Source organism: Suricata suricatta, chromosome 10, assembly GCF_006229205.1.
Source record: "Suricata suricatta isolate VVHF042 chromosome 10, meerkat_22Aug2017_6uvM2_HiC, whole genome shotgun sequence".
Lineage (NCBI taxonomy): Eukaryota > Metazoa > Chordata > Mammalia > Carnivora > Herpestidae > Suricata > Suricata suricatta.
The window spans coordinates 23,210,512-23,234,375 of NC_043709.1; the positions used below are offsets into that span (position 1 = coordinate 23,210,512).

Below are 23,864 nucleotides of genomic sequence, written 5' to 3' on the forward strand. Positions count from 1 at the left end.
TTCCAAGCCACATAAACAAACTTCCAAAGTTGAACTGACCACATGTGAAGTTTAATGTGGGGTTTCTCATTCGTGGCACTACTGACATTTTGGGCCCGACGATCCCTGGTCCTGGGGCGCCCTCCTGGGCTTTGTAGGACATGTAGCAGCATCCCTAGCATCTACCCACTGGAGGCCAGGAGCACCCTCCTCCCAGTCACAGCAATCAGAAATGTCCTCACACATGGTCTTATGTCCCCTGGGGGCAAAACTGCCCCCAGTTGAGAACCACTGTTTTAATCCAATCTTGTTCTATGGACATATCTAAAGACAACCTGTACGTGAACTATATGAACATAGGAATAGTTTCACCTTGTACAAGCATATTTTCTTTTTCTTTTAAACTTATTTTTGAGAGACAGAGAGAACACGAACAGGGGAGGGTCAGAGAGAGAAGGAGAAACAGAATCTGAAGCAGGCTCCAGGCTCTGGGCTAGTGGTCAACTGTCAGCCCCCAACACGGGGCTCGAACCCACAAACCCTGAAATCATGACCTGAGCCAAAGTTGGACCCTCAACCAACTGAACCACCCAGGCACCCCTCACCTTGTACAGCATATTTTTTATGACTAGTTCTGTAAGACTGTTTTAATAGGCAACAGCATTGTCATTTAATTCAGATACAATTTAAGACATTACCCAAAACTAATATTTTGGAGGAAATTTAGCTTGTGTAAGAAATAATTTTATTTTGCTTGTTGTAAGAAGACAGTTCCCAAACCGTATTTAAACCAAGAATTAAATCCTTTATAAGCTTAACATGTGGAGAATGTTTAGGGAATAATGGACACCATCCAGTTGAAAAGACTTCCTCCCGATATGACACAACCATTAGCAAGATCAAAAAGTCTCTCAAGATTGAAGACAGACGGCAGCGAGATATCAAATGGGACCTGAGAAGAAGCAAAAAGTGTTCATGAAATTCATGGTTTCAAACTGTTGGCTGAAGCAAAGTTCTCAAACACACAAATACCAAGGCCATATAATGAGTTTATGTGAAAGATATTTAACTCTTGCCTAAGGTAAAATGCAAAGTTTCAATCTCTGCACTGCTGAAATGTCACACGTATCATTTTAAATCCTATTAAGATTCATAGATTAGCCTATAAAACAGCAGATCCTTCTAGAAATATGGACTATTTGCATTTCTATAATCACTGTGTATGATTCTACAGGTGGGACTTTGGCCCTGTTCGTGCTGAAATGCTTTCCTGCATTAACAGGTTGGTTGTCCAGTTGGCAAATCTCCGTCTCACTTTGAGCTTAAGTCCTGTCACAGGGAAGCGAGTTACGTTCGGAGCTTACTCTCTCTGAAAAAGGCTCTAGGAAACCATGCCGAGAACCAGCGCAGCCAAAGACACCTGAACAAAACAAAAGATGGAAAATAAGGCTGCTTTTATGATCACAGCACTGGCTATTTCATTGAGAGAGAGGCAAGGAGCGAATAAACAGGAAGGAAGGAAAAAAATGTTTCCTGGGGACCTACTTTATGCAGATCTAGATACTTTGGAAGATAAATGAGCAAATGTCAATGTAGAATGACCATAACAGATTAGATCCTTCTGGGCCTAAATGCTGGTAAGAAATTAGAAGACATGTTTTATTAATTTCCTGTTCAATTGTTAAATGAAACTTTTATTCTTAAGAAAACTCAGTGAACCTAGAAGTGGAGACTGCCTTTTATTTTTTTCTTCACTTTGTTGGATTAAAATATGACAGAAGTATTCCAGTACTTTTCTATAACTTAAAATAATAAGAAGTGAAAAAAATTAATAATGTCCGCCTTTCTAATTCAATCCTGAAGTAATAAGTATTACTAGTTTGAGAAGCATCTTTCCACAACTTTTAAAATCCTCTAACAAATAAATGTATATTCATGTGGGTTTTTTTCTTTTCCCTTTTTTCTTTCCTTTGCTTTTTTTGAAATGGGATAACTAAATTTCCATTCTTTGCTTTTTTTAGCAATATGTAAGAGGAATCCTTTCATCAACTAAGGGCGGCAAGGTTTAAGAGTGTGCATTCTGGAGTAAGACTGTTTTGGTTCAGATTCAGACCTTTCCATATACCAGCTATGTGAGCTTGAGTGAAATATTTGATCTGTTTGAATTTTAACTTCCTCATCCATGAAATAGAAAAAATATTGTAATTGTCATTGTTATTACAACATACTGCTATTACAGGATGAAATGAATGTATACATGTAAATACTTAGAACGGTGCCTAGCACACAATGAACACACAATAAAGGCTACGCATTACCAACAAGGTCGAAGACATTCTTTTTAATGGCTCCATAACAATGCACGGGATAGCCGATCCTGATTTATTCAATCACTCACCACAGAGGTTGTTTCTAGCTTTTTGTACATGCTTGTCGATCCATATACATCACTGCATACACATGCTTTTATTTCTGTACTTACTACTGACTCCCCAAGATGGTTTGGTTTAGTCAAAGGGTGTTTATATTTTACATTTTAACATTTCTTTTATATTTTTAATTTTATTTTCTTAGAGAGTGCATGCAAGCAGGGGAAAGGCACAGAAGGGGAGAGAGAGAAATCTTAAGCAGGCTCCATGCTTATGAACCTGGGATCATGACCTTAGATGAAACCGAGAGTTGGATGTTCAACCAACTGAGCCACCCACATGCCACAAATTTTAACATTTCTTGCCATACTTTTTTCCAAATAGGTTATGGCAATTAACGTAGATACCAAATTGACCCAGCTCTATTTGTTGAAAAGACTGTTCTTTCCTTACTGCACTGCAAAGTCATTTTTTACATAAACCATGGGACCACATATGTGTCGATCCCTTTCTGGTCTATATTTTGCTCTATCAGTCTATAGCTATACTTACTCTAATCTCACACTATTATTACGGCTCTTTCATAAGACTTGACACCTAGAAGTATAGCTCCATTAGCTTTGTTCTTTTTTTTAAATGTTTTTGGCTATTCCATGTCCTTTGTATTTCTGTGTAAATTTTCCGATACTACTGTAAATGACAGCTTTTCAAATTTTTTATTTATTTTTTCTACTATACAGAAATAAAAGTTATATGTATATTCATATGCATATACCTACTTCATTAAATTCACTTATTCATTCTAGTTTATCCAAAGACTATTTTGCATTTTCTATGTCTATAAATAATAAGAACTTATTCCTTCCTTTCTCATACTTTACTCCTTTCTTTTTTCTTCTTTACTTCACTGGCTGTGAATCCCTATGCAGTTTTAATTAGAAACGATGATAGGATGTCATAAACACAGGATTAACTGACTTTTCTCTCACTTTATTTTTTATTTTTTTTTAAATGTTTTTTATTTATTTTTGAGAGACAGAGAGAGACAGTGTGAGCAGGGGAGAGTCAGAGAGAGAGGGAGACACAGAATCTGAAGACAGGCTCCAGGCTCTGAGCTAGCTGTCAGCACAGAGCCCGACATGGGGCTCGATCAGATCATGACCTGAGCTGAAGCCGGATGCCTAACTGATTGAGCCACCCAGGCGCCCCTAATTGACTTTTCAATTCAGGGAAAGGGGGAAGGTTTATTTAATGAATGGCATTGTAAAACTGTCTACTACTAAAATTCATTCTTTTCTTTACTTACATCCCCTACTATTTTTGTTAAATTTATTTCTAGGCACTTTATGATTTAGTTATTACTGTGATTAGTTTTGTGAAAACTTTAAAAGTTTAAAGTTTAGTGAAAATGCTAAATTTATCTCACAGCCAAAATACATCAATGCTAGAAACATTAAGAGAATCTGAATGTGCTTTAGAAAGTCAGAGTTACATCTTTTCCCCGGAGAGTTCAAGATTTTACAAATTAGGATTTACAGGATTCCAAATAAAATGACAGAGTTAAAAGATAAAGTATTTTTTGTCATGTTTCTTGACCTGTAGCTACTCAATCTTGATACCGAGACAGTTAAAATGAGTCCATGTAATGCTCTATAATGTGAACACACCCGTGAGGCTCAGAGACTTTAAGTGACTTGCCCAAGCTCCTTCAGCTAGTATCAGAGTCAAGATCTACACCCAGACACACTGGCTCCTCAAAACATGTTCCCAACCACTCTGTGGCACTGCCTGTCCCTTGCTGCCCAGACCGGCCCCTGAGGTCCCTCCGGGCATGGCTTGTGTACCAACCACGGAATGCCCCTGCTCCCTGAAGCCTCTGCTCCCAATCCCACCTGACTTCAGTCTCCTGCTCCTCCCGTGGCCTCTGTGGCACTCTGGACCAGGGCTTCTATAGGGAATTTCTCAAGTAAAGTTAAGCTTTGGTGAAATAGCTGAATTTCTTGTCATTCAACAGAGACAGGATTAGCAATCATATAATCATGGAAGAGTCTTTTATATCGTTTGTAAGTAGCTTTGAGTCTGAATTGTCCTGGATAAGATACCACAGAATCCGGTTCCTCTTCCTAGATTAAGAAAGGCTTTGTAGAGAGAAAGGAAGGAAACAGCTTGGCAGGTAGGCAGACTGAAAATTCGTTCAAGTAGGTTAAGTTTAAAGGAACAGTATTCTATAAATGATGATGGTTCTGGCTGCCTAGAAAGGATGGAAGTCTGAAATAATACGAAGAAAGGAAAAAGTTAATCAGATTGAGAAACACTGAAAGGGTTCACTGCCAGGACTTGAGCTTGTCTTGGGGGGGGCAGTGCCTTGTGAAAGTCATTGGAGAGTTAAGGTTATTTGCCAATGCTGTATTTTATAGAAGTGTCTGTGTAAAAACTAGATTCTATCATAATGAAGGAGTTTATTACTTCTGTTCTTTTGTTCCAATAATTTTCCTTGATTGACAGAAAAAACATAGCATCTTCAAGTATCAGTGATTCTTCTCAATCCAGTGAGTTTTTATTGAGCACCTACACTGAGAATTCTTAGTTCTCTCAGCGCAGTGTCAGTTGCCTTTTCATTGGTTCTAAGTGTTAATGTCCAAGGAAAATGGGAGAAAGCTAAATTCCCTCTAGTCAATTAACGTTTGCCTAATCTTGTAAGAGGTAAGCAGGTTATCAAAAACTGTAGGTTTTGCGATATGGATGAATTTAACTTTGCCTCCTTTCAAGAATTGTAAAACACAGGGAGCCACAGCCATGAAAAACAAAAAAAAAGTTTAAAAGCTTTCGGGTAGAAAAACAAATGCTGTTTTCAGCCGGCATCCTCACATATAGGTTTCTGTACCATGTTATAGGTCTATCTCAATAGGTCACCTGAGTCTTTGAAGTTAGTAATTTATTGGGTTTTTTTCAGACTACGGAATAAAACGCATTCTAAGGTAAAGGATAATACGATACTGTCTTCCTTAAGACTCAGTATCATGAATGACCAGCAGTAACAGACATTATCCTCCCTGATCTGACAGAAGTAGCACCCAACTCTTAAGGTGAGGAGGGTTTGTAATGCAACTCTGCCAGATCTCAGGACTATTGTAGGTTAACAAACTTGAGTAAAATGGAAAATCATTAACCGGCTCTTTTAGCTTCTGTAAATTGCTTCCTCAATGTATCTCCCCGTTCACTGTTCTGACTACCTGTGTGGTAATGGCTAAAACATTGAGATAAAAGCCTATGTAGCTCCCTGTTAAAGTTATCAGAAGGTATAACTTCCGCCTGCTTGCTAAGCGCAACCCCACCCCTTCTACTAAGACCTGGCAAAGACAGAGTTAACTGGTGAGAAATCGTCCCCATCAGGCAATATCTTAGATGTATAACTATGGTTGGTCATTTTAAAGGGACAAAGAGCCTTGGAGTGGTGGGTTCCCGCCAAAGATTGTGTTTGTGTACTACAATGTAATTGGCTACCATGGAATGCGATGGATTGTAATTGGTCAACTCAATGATGACTTGTTCTGTCCACATAATCTCACTGTCCCCTTTGTTCGGGCCATTCTCTGCTCCTTAACACCAGGGAGATCAGATTTGGCCTGGCAGTAAATAAAGCATGCAGTCATAAAATAAAATCATGCCTCGCTTCTACTGGGCATTGGTGGTCTTTTCGTAAGCACCCCATAACAAGGACATTTCACATTTTGCTGGGAACAAGATTATCTTTTTCATCACTCTAATTTTGGGATAATAAAACTTTAAATATGACAGGAAAAAAGGGTTTTTTTTTAACATAATATGAGATCAAAGGGTCATTTCGTAAGATGGTAGAAATCTTCTTAAATTTTAAAGAAATAACATTATTATAAAGACACCTTACTGAGAACAAGAAATTAGAAATTAAAGATGGGATTGGGAGAGAAGGCATTTGTACAGAGAATTGTTTCAAAGGTCAGACTGTCTACGAATAGGATCGATTCTTCATAAACCTTGATCATCACCACGCTGTCATCACTGTCACTACCCCACCACTGAGCCTCGCCATGCATGGCATTTCCTTGAGCTCTTGAACAGAGGTCACCTTTTAATAAAGGACAATTTTTGCTCAGACACGTTGTCCTACATGCACAGGAAACCAAATGTTTAGTCAGTTCAAAAATTGTTCGGCAACACTAAAGGGCCCGGCTTTTCTCATACCTAAGAAGATGCCAAAGATGCTTTGAACAAAGGCCTCTCTGTTGGAATACATAAAGAATGCCTCGATAAGGGAAGATATATTGAGGGGGGACTACATCCATTGAGTGTATGTTTAAAAACCAATTTTAGGTTTTGTTCATAGTTTACAGCTGTGGTATAAAAAGAAATAAGTAATTGGCCTTTGTCCCAGGTTCCTGACATAAAGCTCCTAAGATCCTTGGGAATTTTTCTTCATATGCTAATAAGATGACTGTGGGGACAGGGGCCTGATAGCTTCAGGGGATGGTCACCTGGAAAACCAACTGTGTGACTGAAGGATGGAACTTTCAGCCCAGGCCCTGACCTCTGAGGAAAGGAGGAGGGCTGGAGACTGAGTTTGATCACAAAGGCCAACCACTTAATCAATTGAGTCCATGTAATGAAAACCTTCATAGAAACCCAGTAAGGACAGGTTTCAAGGAACTTCTTATTTATTTTTTTATTTATTTTGAGAGACAGAGTGAACAGGGAAGGGTCAGAGGGAGTGGGGGGACACAGAATCTGAAGACAGGCTCCAGGCTCTGAGCTAGTTATCAGCACAGAGCCCGACACGGGGCTCGAAACCAAGAACCCGTGAGATCATGACCTGAGCCGAAGTCGAACTCAACCAACTGAGCCACTCAGGCGCCCCTCAAAGAATTCTTGGTTGGTGAACACGTTGATGTGCTGGGAGAGAGGAACACGCAGAGAAGGCATCGAAGCTCTGCCCTGTACCCCACCTTGATCTTGCCCTATACATGTCTTGTGTGGGACGGTTCCTCAGTTGCATCCTTTATAATAAACTGGTAATTGTAAGTGAAGCACTTCCCTGAGTTCTGTGATTCATTCTAGCGAATTACTGAATCTGAGGGTAGTAGCCGGCATCTGAAGTGGGGGCAGTCTTGGATTAAACCTGTAATCTGTGGAGTCCACTCTAACTCTGGTAGTGGTGTTGGAACTGACTCGAATGGTTAGACACCCAGTTGGTGTCAGTGAATTGAGGAATTAGCTGGTGTCAGGAAAAACCACCTAATGCCTGGTATTCTGCAAATTAGGGCAGTGCTCAGCTAGTGAGTGTCTCTGGGGGCCTTTGGGACCTTCTCCTACACCCTCCTCCTCCTTGGCAGCTACTGCTCTCCATACCCCTTCTGAGGCACCACTCAGCGGTAGAGCTGGCAGTGATGTCTCCATTACGGGTGTGTGCTTTGCCTTTTACAGGGAACTATTTAAGAAACAATCCTGTAAGGCCAAAAGAGATCCTTAAGAAAAAAGTAGGAGTTTAGGCTGTACATACCAGGCTTATTCTAACTGCTCAAGAGACTAAGGCCCAGAGAAAAGAGTCTTTGAAATGTGACACCCTGTTGTGCAGAAAGAACAGCTACTTTCTCCCTCTCTCTCCAGGAAAGCATTTTTCACCATATAAAGAACTAATAAAGGGTCTCAAACAGGGCAAATCCTCTTTAAAATATCAAAAGCTCTAATCAGAACAGGAAGGATGAGTTATGCAACCAACAATGAAGAGCATGGGGCATAAAGGCTAGATGCAAGTTCATGGCCAATGGTTCAGTGCTTATAATCAGGGGTTTGGGGAAAGAGGTAAAGGAGAAGTGTCTTGGATGGAGGATTTAACAGAAATGCCTGTGTCCAATGTGTTATAAAACTGAATGCTTATTTCTTGTTCTCTGTAGAGATGCAAGAGCACAAATTCTAAGCTAGTACTTATACATGATTATATCATTTTACATCACTGCCTTTATTTTGGGAAGATAGTTTTAAAGCTTTACCAGATCCTTGTTTTTCTACTCTGAATAAAAAATACTTTTTCTAGAAAGAAAAACAGCATTGATGGAGGATTGCAAATGGGCTAGAGTCTTTGTTTATGGAGTTTATTTCATTTGTAAATTAAGTGTTAAAATGGAGGTCAAGAGAAAATGCGGTTGAACTATGGGGTCACATTGTAGAATGTCATTTTAATTATGATTGGGTGACATGTGTATGATGTTTTCTCTTTACTTCTACGTTAGAAATTAAACTTTAAGCCAGAAAGTATGCTTCCGAGTTCCTTTGAAATTCTTCTTATTCCAATAAATAAAGATTACTTGAGCACTCATGTATTCATCACCAGTCAGAGATTTCTTTCTTTTTTTTTTTTTAACTCATTGCTGAGGTTTCAGTTCCTGGAAAAAAGATTCTGAGATGGAACTTGGCTTTCAGGAAGCTTATTAGGGAATACTCTTGGGATCAACACCCATAGGGTATGGAAAGAAAGCAGGATTAGCAGAGAGTGAAAAGCAGTCACAACAAAGGGCTCAGTCAACACCATCGGAGGGAGCTTTGAAGCTGGGATGACCCTTCAGAGATGCTCTGAATTGTGGGGGGGGGGGGGGTCAGGTCTTTGTACCCCATATCAACCAGACTTCTCCCCCACCCCAGAAGGAGGCCATCTCTTTTTCCCCATGGCAGTTCCTGGAGAGGGTTGAGAACTCAGGGCTGTCAGCACATTTCCCAGAGCTTGGAAAAAAAGTTCTTCAGTCCTGAAGGGAGATCTCAGGGCCTTGGTGAAGGAGCATGAGAGGCACAAATATTTAATTCAATGGTTAACTATGGAACCATTAAGCAACTGGCAATGTGGCAAAAAACTATACTAGTATATAAGTAATATAAGCCAAAGGGAGATTTAAAGTAATAACTAAGTAAGAATTTTTATACCAGACTTCCAGATGCTGCTTGCTTTTCTGGGTCATGGTAGAACAAGCTTAATGCATTTTCAGTAAAACTCCTATTAATCATGTTATTTGATTACCCTGAGGAACAGAGTCCCTTCTGGAGTATGAGGAGAAGAATCAGAAAACAAAGAGTAGGAGGAAGATTCAGAAATAATTTCTTCCCTCAATATCTATCCATAAACTTAAATATGAAGAACTTCAATAATTTCACCTAAGCTTAATTTACTTGGAAAATTTCCCATGGAACCCTTAGGAGCTTCCATAAAATTTCTAAAAGTCAAAGCTGGGAAAGGGTCCAGAATGCCATGGAGCCACGGGAGGAGCAGGAGATTGAAGTCAGCTGGGACTGGGAGCAGAGGCTGCAGGGACAGGGGCATTCCATGGTTAACACATGTGTCGTGCCAGGAGGGACCTCAGAGTCCAGTCTGGGCAGCAGGGGACAGGCAGTGCAGCAGAGTGGTTAGGAATGTGTTCAGAGGAGTCAATTTGCCTGGACATGGGTCTTCTGACACGAACTCGCTGAGGTAGCTGGGGCAAGTCGCTTAAATTTACCATGTGTAATATAAGGATAATCATAGCATCCAGAAACAGAAACCTAAAGTCAAATGCTGAACTTCAGAACATGTGTGTCTGCAAAGCCCTTTTTGTCTTCCAAGGTAAAAGGTTCTGGGGATTAGAAGGTGGATATCTTTGTGGGTCCATGATTCTGCCTACCACATGGGTAATTAAATAATATGGTTTCACTCATAAGAACATCCTATTTATATCATATCTGCTCAACAAAGTTTGGGTCACTGGAGTTACTGAATTCTTTCTATTTAAAAATTCATAGCATCATTGCGACAACGTGGTTGAAGCTAGAGAGTATAAATACCAAGTGAAATAAGTCAGTCAGAGAAAGACAAATATCATATGATTTTACTTGTATGTGGCATTTAAGAAACAAAGCAAATGAACAAAGGAAAAAAGAGAAAGAGAGAGAGAGGCAAACCAAAAAACAGACTCTTAACCATAGAGAACAAACGGATGGTTACGGAGGAGAGGGAGGGTGGGGATGCGTGAAATAGGGTATTAAGAATACACTTGTGATGAGCACTGAGTAATGTATAGAACTGTTGAATCACTATACTGTACACCTGAAACTAAAATAACACTGCATATTATCTATACTGGAATTAAAATAATAAATCAATCAATCAAAATTCATGGCATTCCTGTAAAATGTCTATTGTCCCCAAAGTTATCAGTGTTCACTATAATACATACTGGTGTCTCTACAATTCTCCACATCCCATCAGGTTGAAGTCAATATGTTATAAATAGAAATTATGATAGCCATTCCATACTGGCTCTTGGAAATGGTCACCCTAATTTATTGTCTAAACTGGGACATAAATAAGGAATAAAAGGAAAAAGGAAATAAAAGGGGAGTAAAAGGATATAAAAGGAAAGTTTCTTAAGCATTATTCCAAATCAGCAGGTATACTTTATGACCATCCCGGGCCAACCGAGGTGAAGGACCACACTATTTAATGCTGGAGGCCATGCCGTCCAGAAGCAGAGCTACAAGTAGAAGAAGAGTCACCCAGGCCTCACTGAACTTTGCATGAAAAAGAAATGAACCTTTATTGCCACTGAGATTTGGGGTTTATTTGTCAGCACAGCATAACCTCCCCCATCCTGTCTAAAACACCCATGCTCTGGCAAGTTTGTTCTTCCCTTATAGTATATACAGGGAAGGTTTAACTCCACTTAAAGGCCAGGACTTTGAATCTCAGCGGCAAAGAAATGCTGTAGCTGGGCACACTGAAGCTGGGCTCCCTCCTGAGGGGCAGTGTCCAGTCTGCCTGTGGGCTTCTGACCTGGGATACAGAAGTGAAAACCCCAGAGTCTGAACAATACTTAGCACTTCTTGATGCTTTTTTTATGAAGGAGATCACTGGGCTTACAGTCTGGCAACTAGAAACAGGAGGCTCTTTTTTTGAAACAAAGGCTTAATAAAGAACATGAAGTATGAATTTTGTTTATGGGACTTTGATGCTTAGAACCAAAACATGGCAGGCTTTGTCAGTTAGTAGCTTCCACTGGTGGTAGCAAACCGGAGGGCAGACCTCTTGTGCACGATGTGGAAAGAAAAACTGCTCATGCTGACTTCCGTATACATATCAGCACATACAGCAAACCGCTGCAAACCACTCTTACACTGTGGCCAACACTGACCAGCCATTTCTGATAGAAAGTCTAATAGAGTTTGCAATTTATGAAGGAATTTCACATCAATCATTTCACTGAACTCTCTTAAAAAATGTCTAACTTGAATATTTAGCCTTTGTCTGTCAATATTAATAAGAGAATGCTTAGAAGAAAGGGGCAAGAAAAGAGGAAAAGGCCAGATAGGAGGAGGGGAAAGGGTGTAAGAAGGTGGAGTGAAAATCCACTACTGAGCTTCCCTGAATGTTTGTTGTGTGCTGTGTGCCGGGTACTGCATCAGGCACTGTGGACTAATGATGATTCTGTGGCTAAAATAAAATGTTCATCAAAAGGAGAGTTTAATAGCTCTCTGGAGGATTATACTGAGTGAAAAAATGACACCCCCCCCCCAGAGGTTACATACTGCATGGTTCCTTTTATATAATATTCTTAAAATGACAAGATTATAGAAATGGAGACCAGATTAGTAATTGTCAGAAATGAGGGATAGTGGTGGGGCGTAGGAAGTGAGGTATCTATAAAAGGACAACAAGAGGGGACCTTTCGGTGACAAAATTGTCCTGTATCCTGATATTAATGTCAGCATCCTGGTGGTGATATTGCACTACAGATTTGCAAGATGTTACCACTGGGAAAAAGCTGGCTAAAGGCTACACAGGATCTCTATATTATTTCTTATAATTGCAAGTGAATCTATAATTATCTCAAAACAAAAAGTTTAATTAAAAAAGGATGGGAAAATAATGTTAATAATACACTTATTAAATGCCCAATTACTCTTTCGAAAATTAGCAAATATTTAAGTAGGCCAAAGGCCACTAATGAAGGAAGTTTCTAATGGTCAAGTAAACCAAGCCTCATTTCACATTAGTTAAGGCTGGAAAAGATAAAGAAGACCACCGTGTATTGAATGCTTACCAATGGCATTACACCGACACTATACGAAATGCGTCGTGTTTTTTTTCTAACGTAATTCTCTGTGAGGAGAATGTACGGACAAGAAACTGAAGCACAGAGATGTAAAGTAACTTGCTCACAGTCATACAATCACTAGATGGTGAAACCAAGGATTAAATCATGGTTTTATTCACTAAGATACCCTGCTTCTGAGACCTTCCGCTGACTCTATAGACCTGAAGTCTTTAAGGACTGATGACCTGTCCACAAGGGGGCGCTCTTCCCACCGTTCCGCGTTCCCGCCGGTGGCTGAGAACGGAAGGGCATTAGCGCCTGAGGTGCAGGCAGAATGCGAGCAAAAGTCTCCTATGGCTAGTGTCCAAAGTATCAACAGGGAAAATGGGTACATTTACACCTGTTCCTTCTTTGTGGGTTTATTTTAATATAAAGTACATTTGTGCAAACAATTTCTGAATCTTGCCGATTGACTCAGCTGTATGAGGCAAAAGTCAAAATCCTCCTAACATGAAAAGATAATTGCATTGTTAAGGGCACAGTTTGTTAATCCAGACAAAACCATTTGGCAAAATGAATGAATTTAAGTGAAATTAAATGTTTAACTCAGTTTTCACCAAATTGGAAAGCAATAAACAGATTTGCTAAGGAGACCCCCGCATTCCCCTCCTCCGAAGCTCTCCAGAGTAAAGAAACTTCAGGAAGCTGTCTCCTTGGTTCTGAACTGCTCTTCGATCCTGAATGAAGCCAGGCTTGCTTGATCCAGCAGTCCACATGCTTCTTGCTACTTAGGTGGTAAGTACACAATATCAGGTTCGTGATTATATTCTGGTTTAAATTATATCCAAGTATCATTATACCAGCAAATTGCACGTCTAACAAGAGTAGGCCCAGCACTCTGAGCACAGATAGCACAAAAGCTCTTGGTTCTGTGATGAGCGAGAGTGTATTTCACCTTGACACTATTGCTGGCAAATCTCTGAGAGATGAGCATTTTGAAAATGCTATAAACAGCTTAGCCTTTTCTTAGCATTTTGAAGAGCACATTAATAGCCTGGCCTTTTCTTAAGGGCTTTCTTTTTCCCTTAGCCAAATTTGACAGCTAGAAGTGAACAGTGAGAGGATGGAATCAAAGTCAGGGCTGTGTTTTAAAAGCAGTGTGGAACTGATGTCATCCGGCATTGTCTTCAAAAGAATATAAGAATATTAAGTGGATGTCTCATGAACTTAAACACAAAGGAGACTCTTCACTTGAGGACAGAATGATAATGTTTTCACAGAAGAAAGATGTAATTCTAGATGCCCATAAAAATCTATTCAGACAGCTTTTGGCGGGTACAAAAAGAAGAAGGAGAAGAAAGAAGAAGAAGAAGAAAAGAAATGAAAATCTGCACCTCTCAACTTAACCAAAGAAGTTATAATATTAGTAAAACTAAGTTTTACATACTAAGTAAACACCTACCATAGACTATGTGAAACCTTAAAAGCCAATGCTGTGACAGTTTAATGAGAATATTATTATTGCCACTATTTGGAAAGCTCTGCTAAAAAGAAACCAAGAGGCACATAGTAATGTAATAAAATTAGCAGGAGGAAACTAAATAGCTTAGCCTCGCCCTCCAGGATTAAACAGCCTAAAAAAGGGAAGTAGAGACTGTCTCACATGAATTGGGACCAAACAGCCCCACCTACTACCTAGAAAAACCTCCTAGGTCACTTCAAAGGCTGCTTTGAGAACTCTCCTGGTTTATCTTCTACCCTCTTGGTATAAACACACTCAGAAACTTCAGGGCAGTTACCGAGCATCTTTGGGGAGAGTTGCTGACTAATTTTAAAAATTGCCTAAGCAAGCTGCCCGGAGCGGCCTCTCCTCGGAGTAGGAAGACGCCTACGAATTGGGAGAGCTTTTCTGGATATTGTGGCAGATTGCGTTTTCCCAAAATGGTTGCAACAATAGCTCCCGACCCACATGCCCTTCTTATAATTTGACGTTGACTCTCCTCCCACCAGGAGGTGGAATCTGTGTTCAACCTTGGATCTGGGTGGATTTGGGACCAGCAGGGAAAAGCCATTATGTAACTTTAAAAGCTAGGGCATAAACAGTGGGAGAGCTTCTGTCTGGTTCTCTTGGAAGCCTCATCCTTGAAACCCAGACACTAGGCTGCACTGAGGCCCAACCGGGCACACCGAGGTCACGTGTCATGTGCTGGCCCACAGCCAAATCTGCCTTCCCAGCCTCTAGCCAACCGCCAGCATCAAGCACCAAACCAAACTCGCCTTTGACCCTTCAGGGATCCAAGCCCTCAGAAACTGAATCATCCTCAACCTTCAGGTCTACCAGCGAATGCCCCAGATATCACGGAGCGTGGAGACCAGTTGTCCCGCTAGGTCCTTCCCAAATACGTGACGGGCCTTTTAGTGAAATGGTAGTCATTTTATGCCACCAAGTTTGGGGTGCTTTGTTGTGTAACAATAGTAACTGGAACAGATGAAAATGGGAAATATACGTGGTTACACGTGGCCCGTTCCTAGCACTGGAAGTATCGCAGCCTCTCTTTGGGGAGGTGCTCAGAGGCTTTATCTCGGGCATGTTGTTCTACAGTAGCTGCTCCTCGGCGTACAGGAGTCTAGCTCCAAGTGAACGCAGATAGCTCTTAGATGATGATAATAACGTTTTGCTTCGGACGGGGCCAGGCACTAAGAGTTTACATGGATTCATTCATTGGATCCACACAACAAATCTCTCAGGTAAGTACTATTTTTATGCTCATTTTACAAATAGGGAAACTGAACCCTTGAGGTTAAACCACCTGCTGAAGTTTACACAAGTAGCAACCATCAGAGCTGGGCTGGGATTTGGAGCCAGGCCGTTGGGCTCACAAGCCTGTGCACTAACCACCACACGCACCGCTTCCCAAATGCTGCCTCTAACTCGCCCTCAATCCAGCCCCTCCCTCTCCGTGGCCAAGAGCGTTCAGACTGAAAAAGTGGGACACTGCAGGCTTTGGTGTCGGGATAATGGTTCGGTCACAGGCTCTGGAGTCTGCCAGTCTTGGCTGGGACAGTGACCAGCTGTGGTGACTTTGGGCAGGTCTTTTAAGCTCTGTTTCCTCTTCCCCTCCATGCCCCTCAATCCCCGCCCGCCCTTGTACAAAAAACAGCCATGCATTTTAAAACCACAACCCTCTTCTTCATTAAGCATTCGCCTTATTCCTCCTTTCTAGTCTGTCAGCCTCTTCAGGGCAAGGGCTCGGTCTTTCTCACTTCTGATTGCTCCAGTGGGGCCAGCACGGAGGCGGCTTGTAACTGCGCTGCCTTTTTTTGTTGTTGTTGTTGTTAACTTCTGTCTTTGTTTTTGTATCCAGGGATTTGGGGATTTGTTCTGTTCCTTCCATCCCCATGAACAAAGCCATAAATCATGCCCTTACCACTGAGCCTGCTGCCAAAACTAGAACTTGGGTTTACTGTCTCTTCTTTCAAAGGTCTTCCTAGTCAGAGGAAAAGGTTTTCACAGGCACCCTTGATCATGTTTATATCTACCTAACGATTCTCTGCTGCCTTCTGATCATTTTCCAAAGTAATTAAAACTCCTAACCATGGGCCACAGGAGCTTCTATTAACTTGATTTCTTATTGGGAACTATTGAACTCTTCTTAAAAGATACCACAAGGAATTTCTCACCTTCAGAATTATGCCAGGTTAATACCAGAATATTAACTTATATTATTACTGAGGAGGGGTGCCTGGCCCCCAGGCCTCTGTTTTGCCCTGTACTGTAATTACTTCTGTATTTGTCTGTTTTCCCCGCTAAGCTGAAGACAGGGACCTTGGTTTTTACTTCTGTATCCCAATGTCTAGCCCAAAGGCTGGCACAGAAAAACACTTGACAAATGTTTACTATTCAAATGCATGAAGTTGATGAGCTCAAAGTCACTGATAATGTCCAGATTGCAACCCAGGGAGATCTCTAGAAGATGTGTATCAAGAGCATTCATTGATATAACAAGCATTTATTGAACACCTTCCTGTGAGCCAGCGTTGGGCAAGGCAGTGAGAATAAAAATGTAATAAGATCCAATCTTATTAACTAAGACCCAGTCTGCTCTAATAGGGGAGATGAATATGGAAGCACATCATTAGAACTTTTTTTGGTAAAATCTAAGTACAGAGATCTAAACCATGGGCTTGAGAGACAGTGATAACAAGAAGGCAGTCTGAGTTAGGTTAACAGATTACATGTGTTATTTTCCATTTTTACATGATAACCCAGAAAAAGCTAAGATGCTAGCTAGTGTTGTGGAATGATCCTCCAGCAGACAGTCAGGGCCATGAGATCACAAGGGATCATAATGTCCAGGTGGTCACATGATAGAATCAATACCATCAAACACAAAATGAAAGATGCTGATGACTAAACTAAGATTGGCTAATATATCTGACACTGTGTCTCCTTATACCCTCTCTCTACTTCCACCCAAACCTGCTTAAAGATAATAATCATTTTAGTGACCAGCATGTGGTTGATGTCAATATATAAACATAAACATTAACAAATGATCATTTTAAGATTCAGAAATAAGAGATTGTGCTTACACTTAACTCAATCATACAAAAAGGAAGGCACATGATATACTTAATGCAGTGGAAGTCATTAGAACTTAACTGTCATTAAGGATTTTTTTACATTAAAATTCAAGTTATTTTTAAGGAAACATATTGAATAATTAAACTATTTTATGTGCAGCTGGGGCTTGAGAAACAGTGGCAGACATCAGGTCATCCTGGTGCTTTCTCAGAGAAGAAGGGAGGAGTTTGGGGATCTATTATGAGGTAAATTCATGGCTGCTGCAATCCACCAAGCCTCTGGCATGGGGTCAGCTGCCTTGCTAGCACTCTCCTCTTGCAGTGACCTCTGTTGGCATTTTCCACTCCATGTCCAGGAAGGCAAGAGGGGTTAGAAAAAACCCACAAAGATGCCTGGTTCCCTAACACATGTATGACTTCTAAAGCTCAGTGTGGTCTTTAATCCTCTTTCTTGTCCTTGGGCAGCTTCCTTGCTCATCACACCCAATGACTGTGAATGCTCAAGACCTTCATCTTTCCCTTGGAGACCACACCCTCAGCCCTCCTGCCCACCCTACAAGAGGTAAACTTGCCTCCACTTCATGGTGAGTGTGAAAATCTTGGATTGTGAACTGCCCTAGCTTTTCCCACCCTTTTCTTAGACACTCACCTTAATTTGCCACCCCAAGACCTAGAGAAGGAGGAGTCTTTCCTCTGTTCCCAGTCAGTTCTCTGGCTTGTACTGTCAACATCTTTCTGTTCCCACCCTCTCCCCAAAGGTCCTGCCTCCATCATTTGTCCTTTTCTCTTCAAGAAAGGCAGCCTCCACCCGAGAGCTCTTTCCCCTTATTGCAGCCTGTCTCCTCCAGACTTCTCACCCAAACTCTCCTGGAGATTCATCCACAGGGGCAACTTTCACTCTCTCACATCTCACTCCTCAATTCCCTGTAGCATCCGCTCCCCATTCTAACGAAACATTCGCTGGGTGTATTTTGGCAAAACATGCAGTTCTTGGATTTAAGCAGAACTGTATTTGACTCCTGCCTCTTCCACTTACAAGGTACAAAAATCCTGAACATGCTGTTTAATGTCTTTATTTCTAATGCGGGGATAATAATAGGAACCAACTTCATAGAGTTCTTGTAATAGTCGATGACATGCTGTATGTAAAACACCAAACAGTGGCTGTACATGCCATGTGCTTGATAAAAATTATTGCTAGTAGTAGCGTTTGCATTTTGATAATTATCATTGTTATCTGTCAAGCACTATGCTAGGTCCAGGTAGGAATCCTGAACTAAAGGAAATCCTACCAAATTCGTGCAGCCAAGAAAAACTAGTTTGCAACCTTCTCATACAATGTGTCTTATCTCTTGGCTTATGATTACCTTTTCCATCTTCAAACCAGGAGCTGCTCCTAAGAATTTCCTTCCATAGTGATTCTGCATGACTCTGGTCAGCTCTGTACACACACACACACACACACACACACACACACACATAGTAAATTTATTTGTATCATGTGAACCAATCAGAATATACTTGATTTAGCCAAATGCAGGAACTTTAACCAACACTGCTTTGGCCGCATCAGACGTATCAACACCAATGCTCTGTGGGCAGTTGGAACTCAATAGTTACTGATGAGCAGACGGTTGTATATAATGACTTAGTCCTCCCCTTGGTCAGTCACAGCAAGAACAGAGAGCATACTTTTAGCATCATGTCTGAGTCTTACCTGACAACTTGGAAACTGCAATAATTTGAATCTATGTAGGCAAGGGAAGGATTGCTTTGTTGTTGGCACACCAGAAACGAAACCTAATGGTCATTTATATCCTGTGATAACTCACTGAGAAGGTTGGCGTGGAGCACTCGTTTCCTTTCTCCATCCATCTTCTTGCTATTCTCAGTGTTTCTGTCACAGGCTGTGTGGCAATATTCGTTTTAATTGGGAAGACGCAGTACAAGCGAAGGCAATTGTAATAGGTGTGTTCAGTAAGGAACCAAACTGCACAGCAAGATCTCATTTCAGTGACAAAAATAGCTTCACTAAGGCATGTAATTTTGTCTGTCTAGCAATTTGGTTTCAGGAATAAGCCTCGGGCATTCCCATGCCCCACCTCCCTGAGCACTACGAGGTAAGGCTCGCTGTCAGTGGAGGTATTAGAATGGGTTCACCTGGGGGCCCCTTTGGACTAGTGGACCCAGGGATCTCAAGTCAGGATCCTGTACTCTGACCTAATGCCTCTAGGATTCAACAGTGATTTACTCCCAGACAAAGAAAATGGTTCCTGGTTCTCTGTCTCTGTCTCTCTCTGCCTCTGTCTCTTTCTCTTTTAAAGATTTTTCTTATGTAATCTCTTCATCGAATGTGGATCTCAAACTCACCTCCCCGAGATCAAGAGGCACACGCTCCACTGACTAAGCCAGCCAGGTGCCCTATCTTTCTCTATCTTTAACACTGTTCCTCTCCCTTTCTATCAATATTTCAAGACAAATTTCCATCCTAAACATCTGTTTGAAATTAGTTGACTCAGGGATGAAAAATTCACACATGGAAAGCAAAACTATGGTAAGGATGAAAGTGATGATGATACCTAAATAGCTAATAATTACTAAGCACTTATTTCTGTGAGGCTCTATTCCAGATACTTAACATGTATGATTTCCTTTAGTCCTCATGGCTGCTAAGAGTTGGAATTATTACCCCCCACTTCAAGTATGAGAACACTGAGGCTTAGAGAGGTTAAATATCTTGTCTAGGGTCACACAACTAACAACACTCAAGGCTAGGATTCCAACCCAGGTCTGTCAGATGCCAAGGCCCATTAATGCTATAAATGTGTCTTAAAGAACAGCTCCTTTTTCTGTGACCTGTTTTCAATCACAGTTTGTACAAAATTAGATGAAACCTTTTTTATTACAATTTCTCCCATGGCAAATCTATGTATTTCTGTAATACAAAATTACATTCCCATTTTAAAAATGGGAAAAAGGACATTAATGGCCAAATGAAATATAAATTAAGGCAAATGTTAAATTTCAGATACTTAAAATAGGGGAATCTAATTCAACTCAAGAAAGAGTGACCAAGCAATACACTGTACTAGGCACTATAAGTATTCAAAAATTAAGATACTACTGTTCCTGCTCCAAGAAGCTAATGATCTTGTGGGAGGAGCACAGTGTAATATTTCAGGTCTTACTTCAAATGTCATCTTCTAAGAGAGGTCTTCCTAGACAACCTTACCTAACCTGTCACCCATTCCTGGTTACTTTCTATCACAGGGGTTAGCAAATTTCTTTTTCTGTAATGGGCCAGAAAATAAATAATTCAGGCTTTGTGTGCCATATGGTCTCTGTCAAAACCACCCAACTCTGCTGCTGTAGCTCATAGCAGCTGTACATCATAAATAAATGAGCATGCTGTGTTCCAATAAAACTTTATTTACAAAACAGTCAGTGGGCAGCTATAGCTCACAGGCTGTAGTTTGCTGACCCTACTCTAACATATCACTCTTTCTTTCTTTCATAACACTTAACAAATCTGAAATTACCCTAGTTATTGATTTATTACTATCATTTACTCTTTCCCTCCACAAAAATGGCAGCTCCAAGAGACTGAGGGCCCTGCTGCTTATTCACAGCTGGCTCTCCAGGACCTAGAATGGGGTTTCTGACACATAGTTTACTCTAAATATTTTTTGATTGACTAAATTAATGAGTACTATTTCACAAAAGGAGAAGCACTGAATGTCAACAAATATATAAATTACATTTGACCATATTGTTGATAAGTATAAAATAATTGAAAATGTCTTTTTCTTTTCACTTATCATACCTAGAATGGTTAGAAAAAGAGAAGGAGGAAGGCGAGCAAGAGAGGGAGAAGAAGGGAAAGGGGAAGAAAGAGGAGTAGAAGGAGGAAGAGAGCATGTATTGATGAATGTGTGGTAAACTGGCCCCCTCAACTACTGCTGATGGGAGAGAGTATATGTCTAGAAGAACCGGAAGCAGGGGCTCAGACAGAAACTTACACGCCCATGTTTATAGCAGCATAATTTATAGCAGCCAAAAGATAGAAACAACTCATATGACCATCCATCCACAAAACAATGGATAAACAAATGTGGCAAACCCACAAAATGGAACATTATTCAGCCTTAAAAAGGGGTGAAATACTGATACATGCGACAACAAGGATGAACTTTGAAAACACAGCTAAAACGAATAAGCCAGTCACAAAGGAGCAATATTGTATGATTCCATTTATGTCAGGTACCTAGAGTAGGTAAATAGTAGACTAGAAGTAGAAAGTAGAATAGAGATTATCAGGAGCTGGGGGGAGAGAGAATGGGGAGTTATAATTTAATGGGTACAATGTGTCTGCAATGAATACTTCTGGAGCTGGATGGTAGAAATGGCCACATAGCACTATGAATGTACTTAATGCCACTGAAGGGTATACTTAGAAATGGTTAGAAGTGTAAATTTTATACTATCTATATCTTACTATAACAAAAAAGTGTATATACACTTTTTTACTCCAAAATCTTACTCCTAAAGAAGTAACTCTGAGGAGATAATACAGAAGGGTGAAATATGCATATGCTAGAATCCATCAACCTCAAGATCCATGAATAGAAATCTAGTTGGATAGAGCCTGACAACAAATACACAGCAGAAACTATTATGCAGGCGCTAAACATGACAAAGTAGACTCTTCACATAAAAATATCTCCATAACATTATTGTTAAATGAAAAAAAAAAAGCTACAAATGCATGTACAGTACAATCCCATTGATGTAAAAACTCTAAAGTTTCTCTATACATGGAAAATACTTGAGATATTCTCCAGGATGCCCATAGTTGGTTAGTCTCTGAATAGTACATTTGAAATTATTTTAAAATTATCCTCTTCATAATTCTCTGTACTTGATTTTTTAACAAAGAATATTTTTAACCAAAATAACATGCTATTATATACTCATGTTTATCACTTTTTCACATTAATTAAGGAGGGTTAGGCCCTTGATACTTTCATGATAGCTGTTTTCTGTCTTTCTGTTTCCATAGCAACAATAATACTTGCGAAAGAATCAGATAGATTTTTACAAAAGATACATACCTTAGACAATGGTGTTGTATCTCTATCAGTCAAAAATAGACTTATTATTTCAGAGCAACATTCAATAATCATGTTCTAGAAATAAGAAGACAATATAGTAAGGTTTAACTTACTAGTATACTACTAGATAGTTTAGTTATGAACAATTTATTCCATTTGTCTTTTCTTACATGATCACTTAACCCTAATTCCCCAGGAGGAAATTTAGAGAGACTCGAAGGTCACAATTCCTTAAATAATTAAGGTTATTTAAAAAGATACAGGATGGTCACAACAGGTAAGATTTAATTATGAACAACACATGATTTCATTGTTAAAATTCATATGTTACAGAAGAATAACAAATAAGGTAATTCACACCAAAGTAAGGCTTGGAAAATCACTTTTCTTCTGAGAAGAGAACCCTGGGATGAAGAGATTCAGACCCCAGAAAGAGATTTAAAGTACAGAGTAATAGCTGAGAATTGAGAAAAAAATGAAAAAGCAAATGAAAAGGAAGCAAAAGTCAATATCATACTTTGTCATTGTTGATGGCACTGCCACAGCCCCTACTGTATGGACACAGCCATGTTTACATGTGGACATCTGATCTACCCGGAGGCAGTGATGAATCAATTGGATTCTCTAGCATTTCATATAAGAAAGGATAGGAGAAGAGAGCTATAGTCAGTACTGACTATATGAGCTGAAGGTCCTGATATAAACTTGGAAAAGGCAGGCATTGGGCTAGATGTAAGATGGGTAAGAGAAGGAAAAAAAGAAAAAAGAAAGGATGAGTAAGAGAAGGGAACAGGGAGGAGTAAGAATTCACACCCCCACCGTAGGTAAGCACAGGCTTGGCTCCCAACTTACCAGTTCCATTTTCTGTGATGCCCATTGTGTTGGTTTCCAGTCCTTATGCTTATGTATGAGCTTACTTAGTGTACCCTACCACATATTGCCTCCCACCACACCTACTTTACTTGAGTTAGTGTAAGTAGCCCTTCTTTACAAGACCATCAGAGATCAACTATGCCTACCTTGTGATGTTGCCAGCATCCAGCAACAATTCACTTTTATGGGAGCTTTAATACATACATTTACTAGCATTCAGAAATATGAAAATGATAAAATTCCATTAATTCTTATTTTTTAAACAATTTTTTAATGTTTATTTTTGAGAGAGAGAGAGAGACGGAACACAGCCTCGGGGGGGATGGAGGGGGGCAGAGAGAGACAGAGACATAGAATCTGAAGCAGGCTCCAGGCTCAAGCTGTCAGCACAGAGCCTGACAAAGGGCTCAAACCCATGGACCATGAGATCATGACCTGAGCCAAAGTCAAACACTTAACTGAGCCACCCAGGCACCCCACCTTAATTTTTAAATTATGACTGACCAGTCATGATTAAAACCTTAAAATAAAGAAGCACAAAATTGAACATAGAAAAGATAAAAATCCAGAGTTTTAAAGCTATGTATTAACAAATACATCCGAGATGCTACGGAACACAAAGATGAAAAAACAGACGCTATCTTCACAAAGTGTGCAGTAGCTGAGAAGAATAGATTCATACACATCTAAATAAAATACCAAGTTGAATGTGGTCAGAACATGGATAGGAATAGGTTATAGGAGCCTAGGGATGGAGGAGAGAGGAATTATAAGGAACAGGGAAGACTTCCTGAAGGAAAGGTCATGAGAACTGAGCCTTGAATGAGTAATAGGATTTCTCAGAGATGGGGACAAGG

At 40.2% G+C, this 23,864-nt stretch overlaps 1 protein-coding gene across 2 annotated transcripts in view; it reads right to left on the reverse strand.

Annotated features, from left to right (window-relative positions):
• Window positions 1–701: 701 nt before the first annotated feature.
• Window positions 702–23,864, reverse strand: part of CFAP54 (cilia and flagella associated protein 54) — a 279,565-nt gene continuing 256,402 nt past the window's right edge. For both annotated transcript variants that reach the window (XM_029955764.1, XM_029955763.1), the window contains 2 exons: window positions 22,135–22,209; window positions 702–931 (listed from right to left, as the gene is read on the reverse strand). In XM_029955764.1, coding sequence (XP_029811624.1) covers window positions 812–931; window positions 22,135–22,209 — 195 coding nt within the window. In that variant the 3' untranslated portion in view covers window positions 702–811. The remainder of the gene's footprint in view (window positions 932–22,134; window positions 22,210–23,864) is intronic.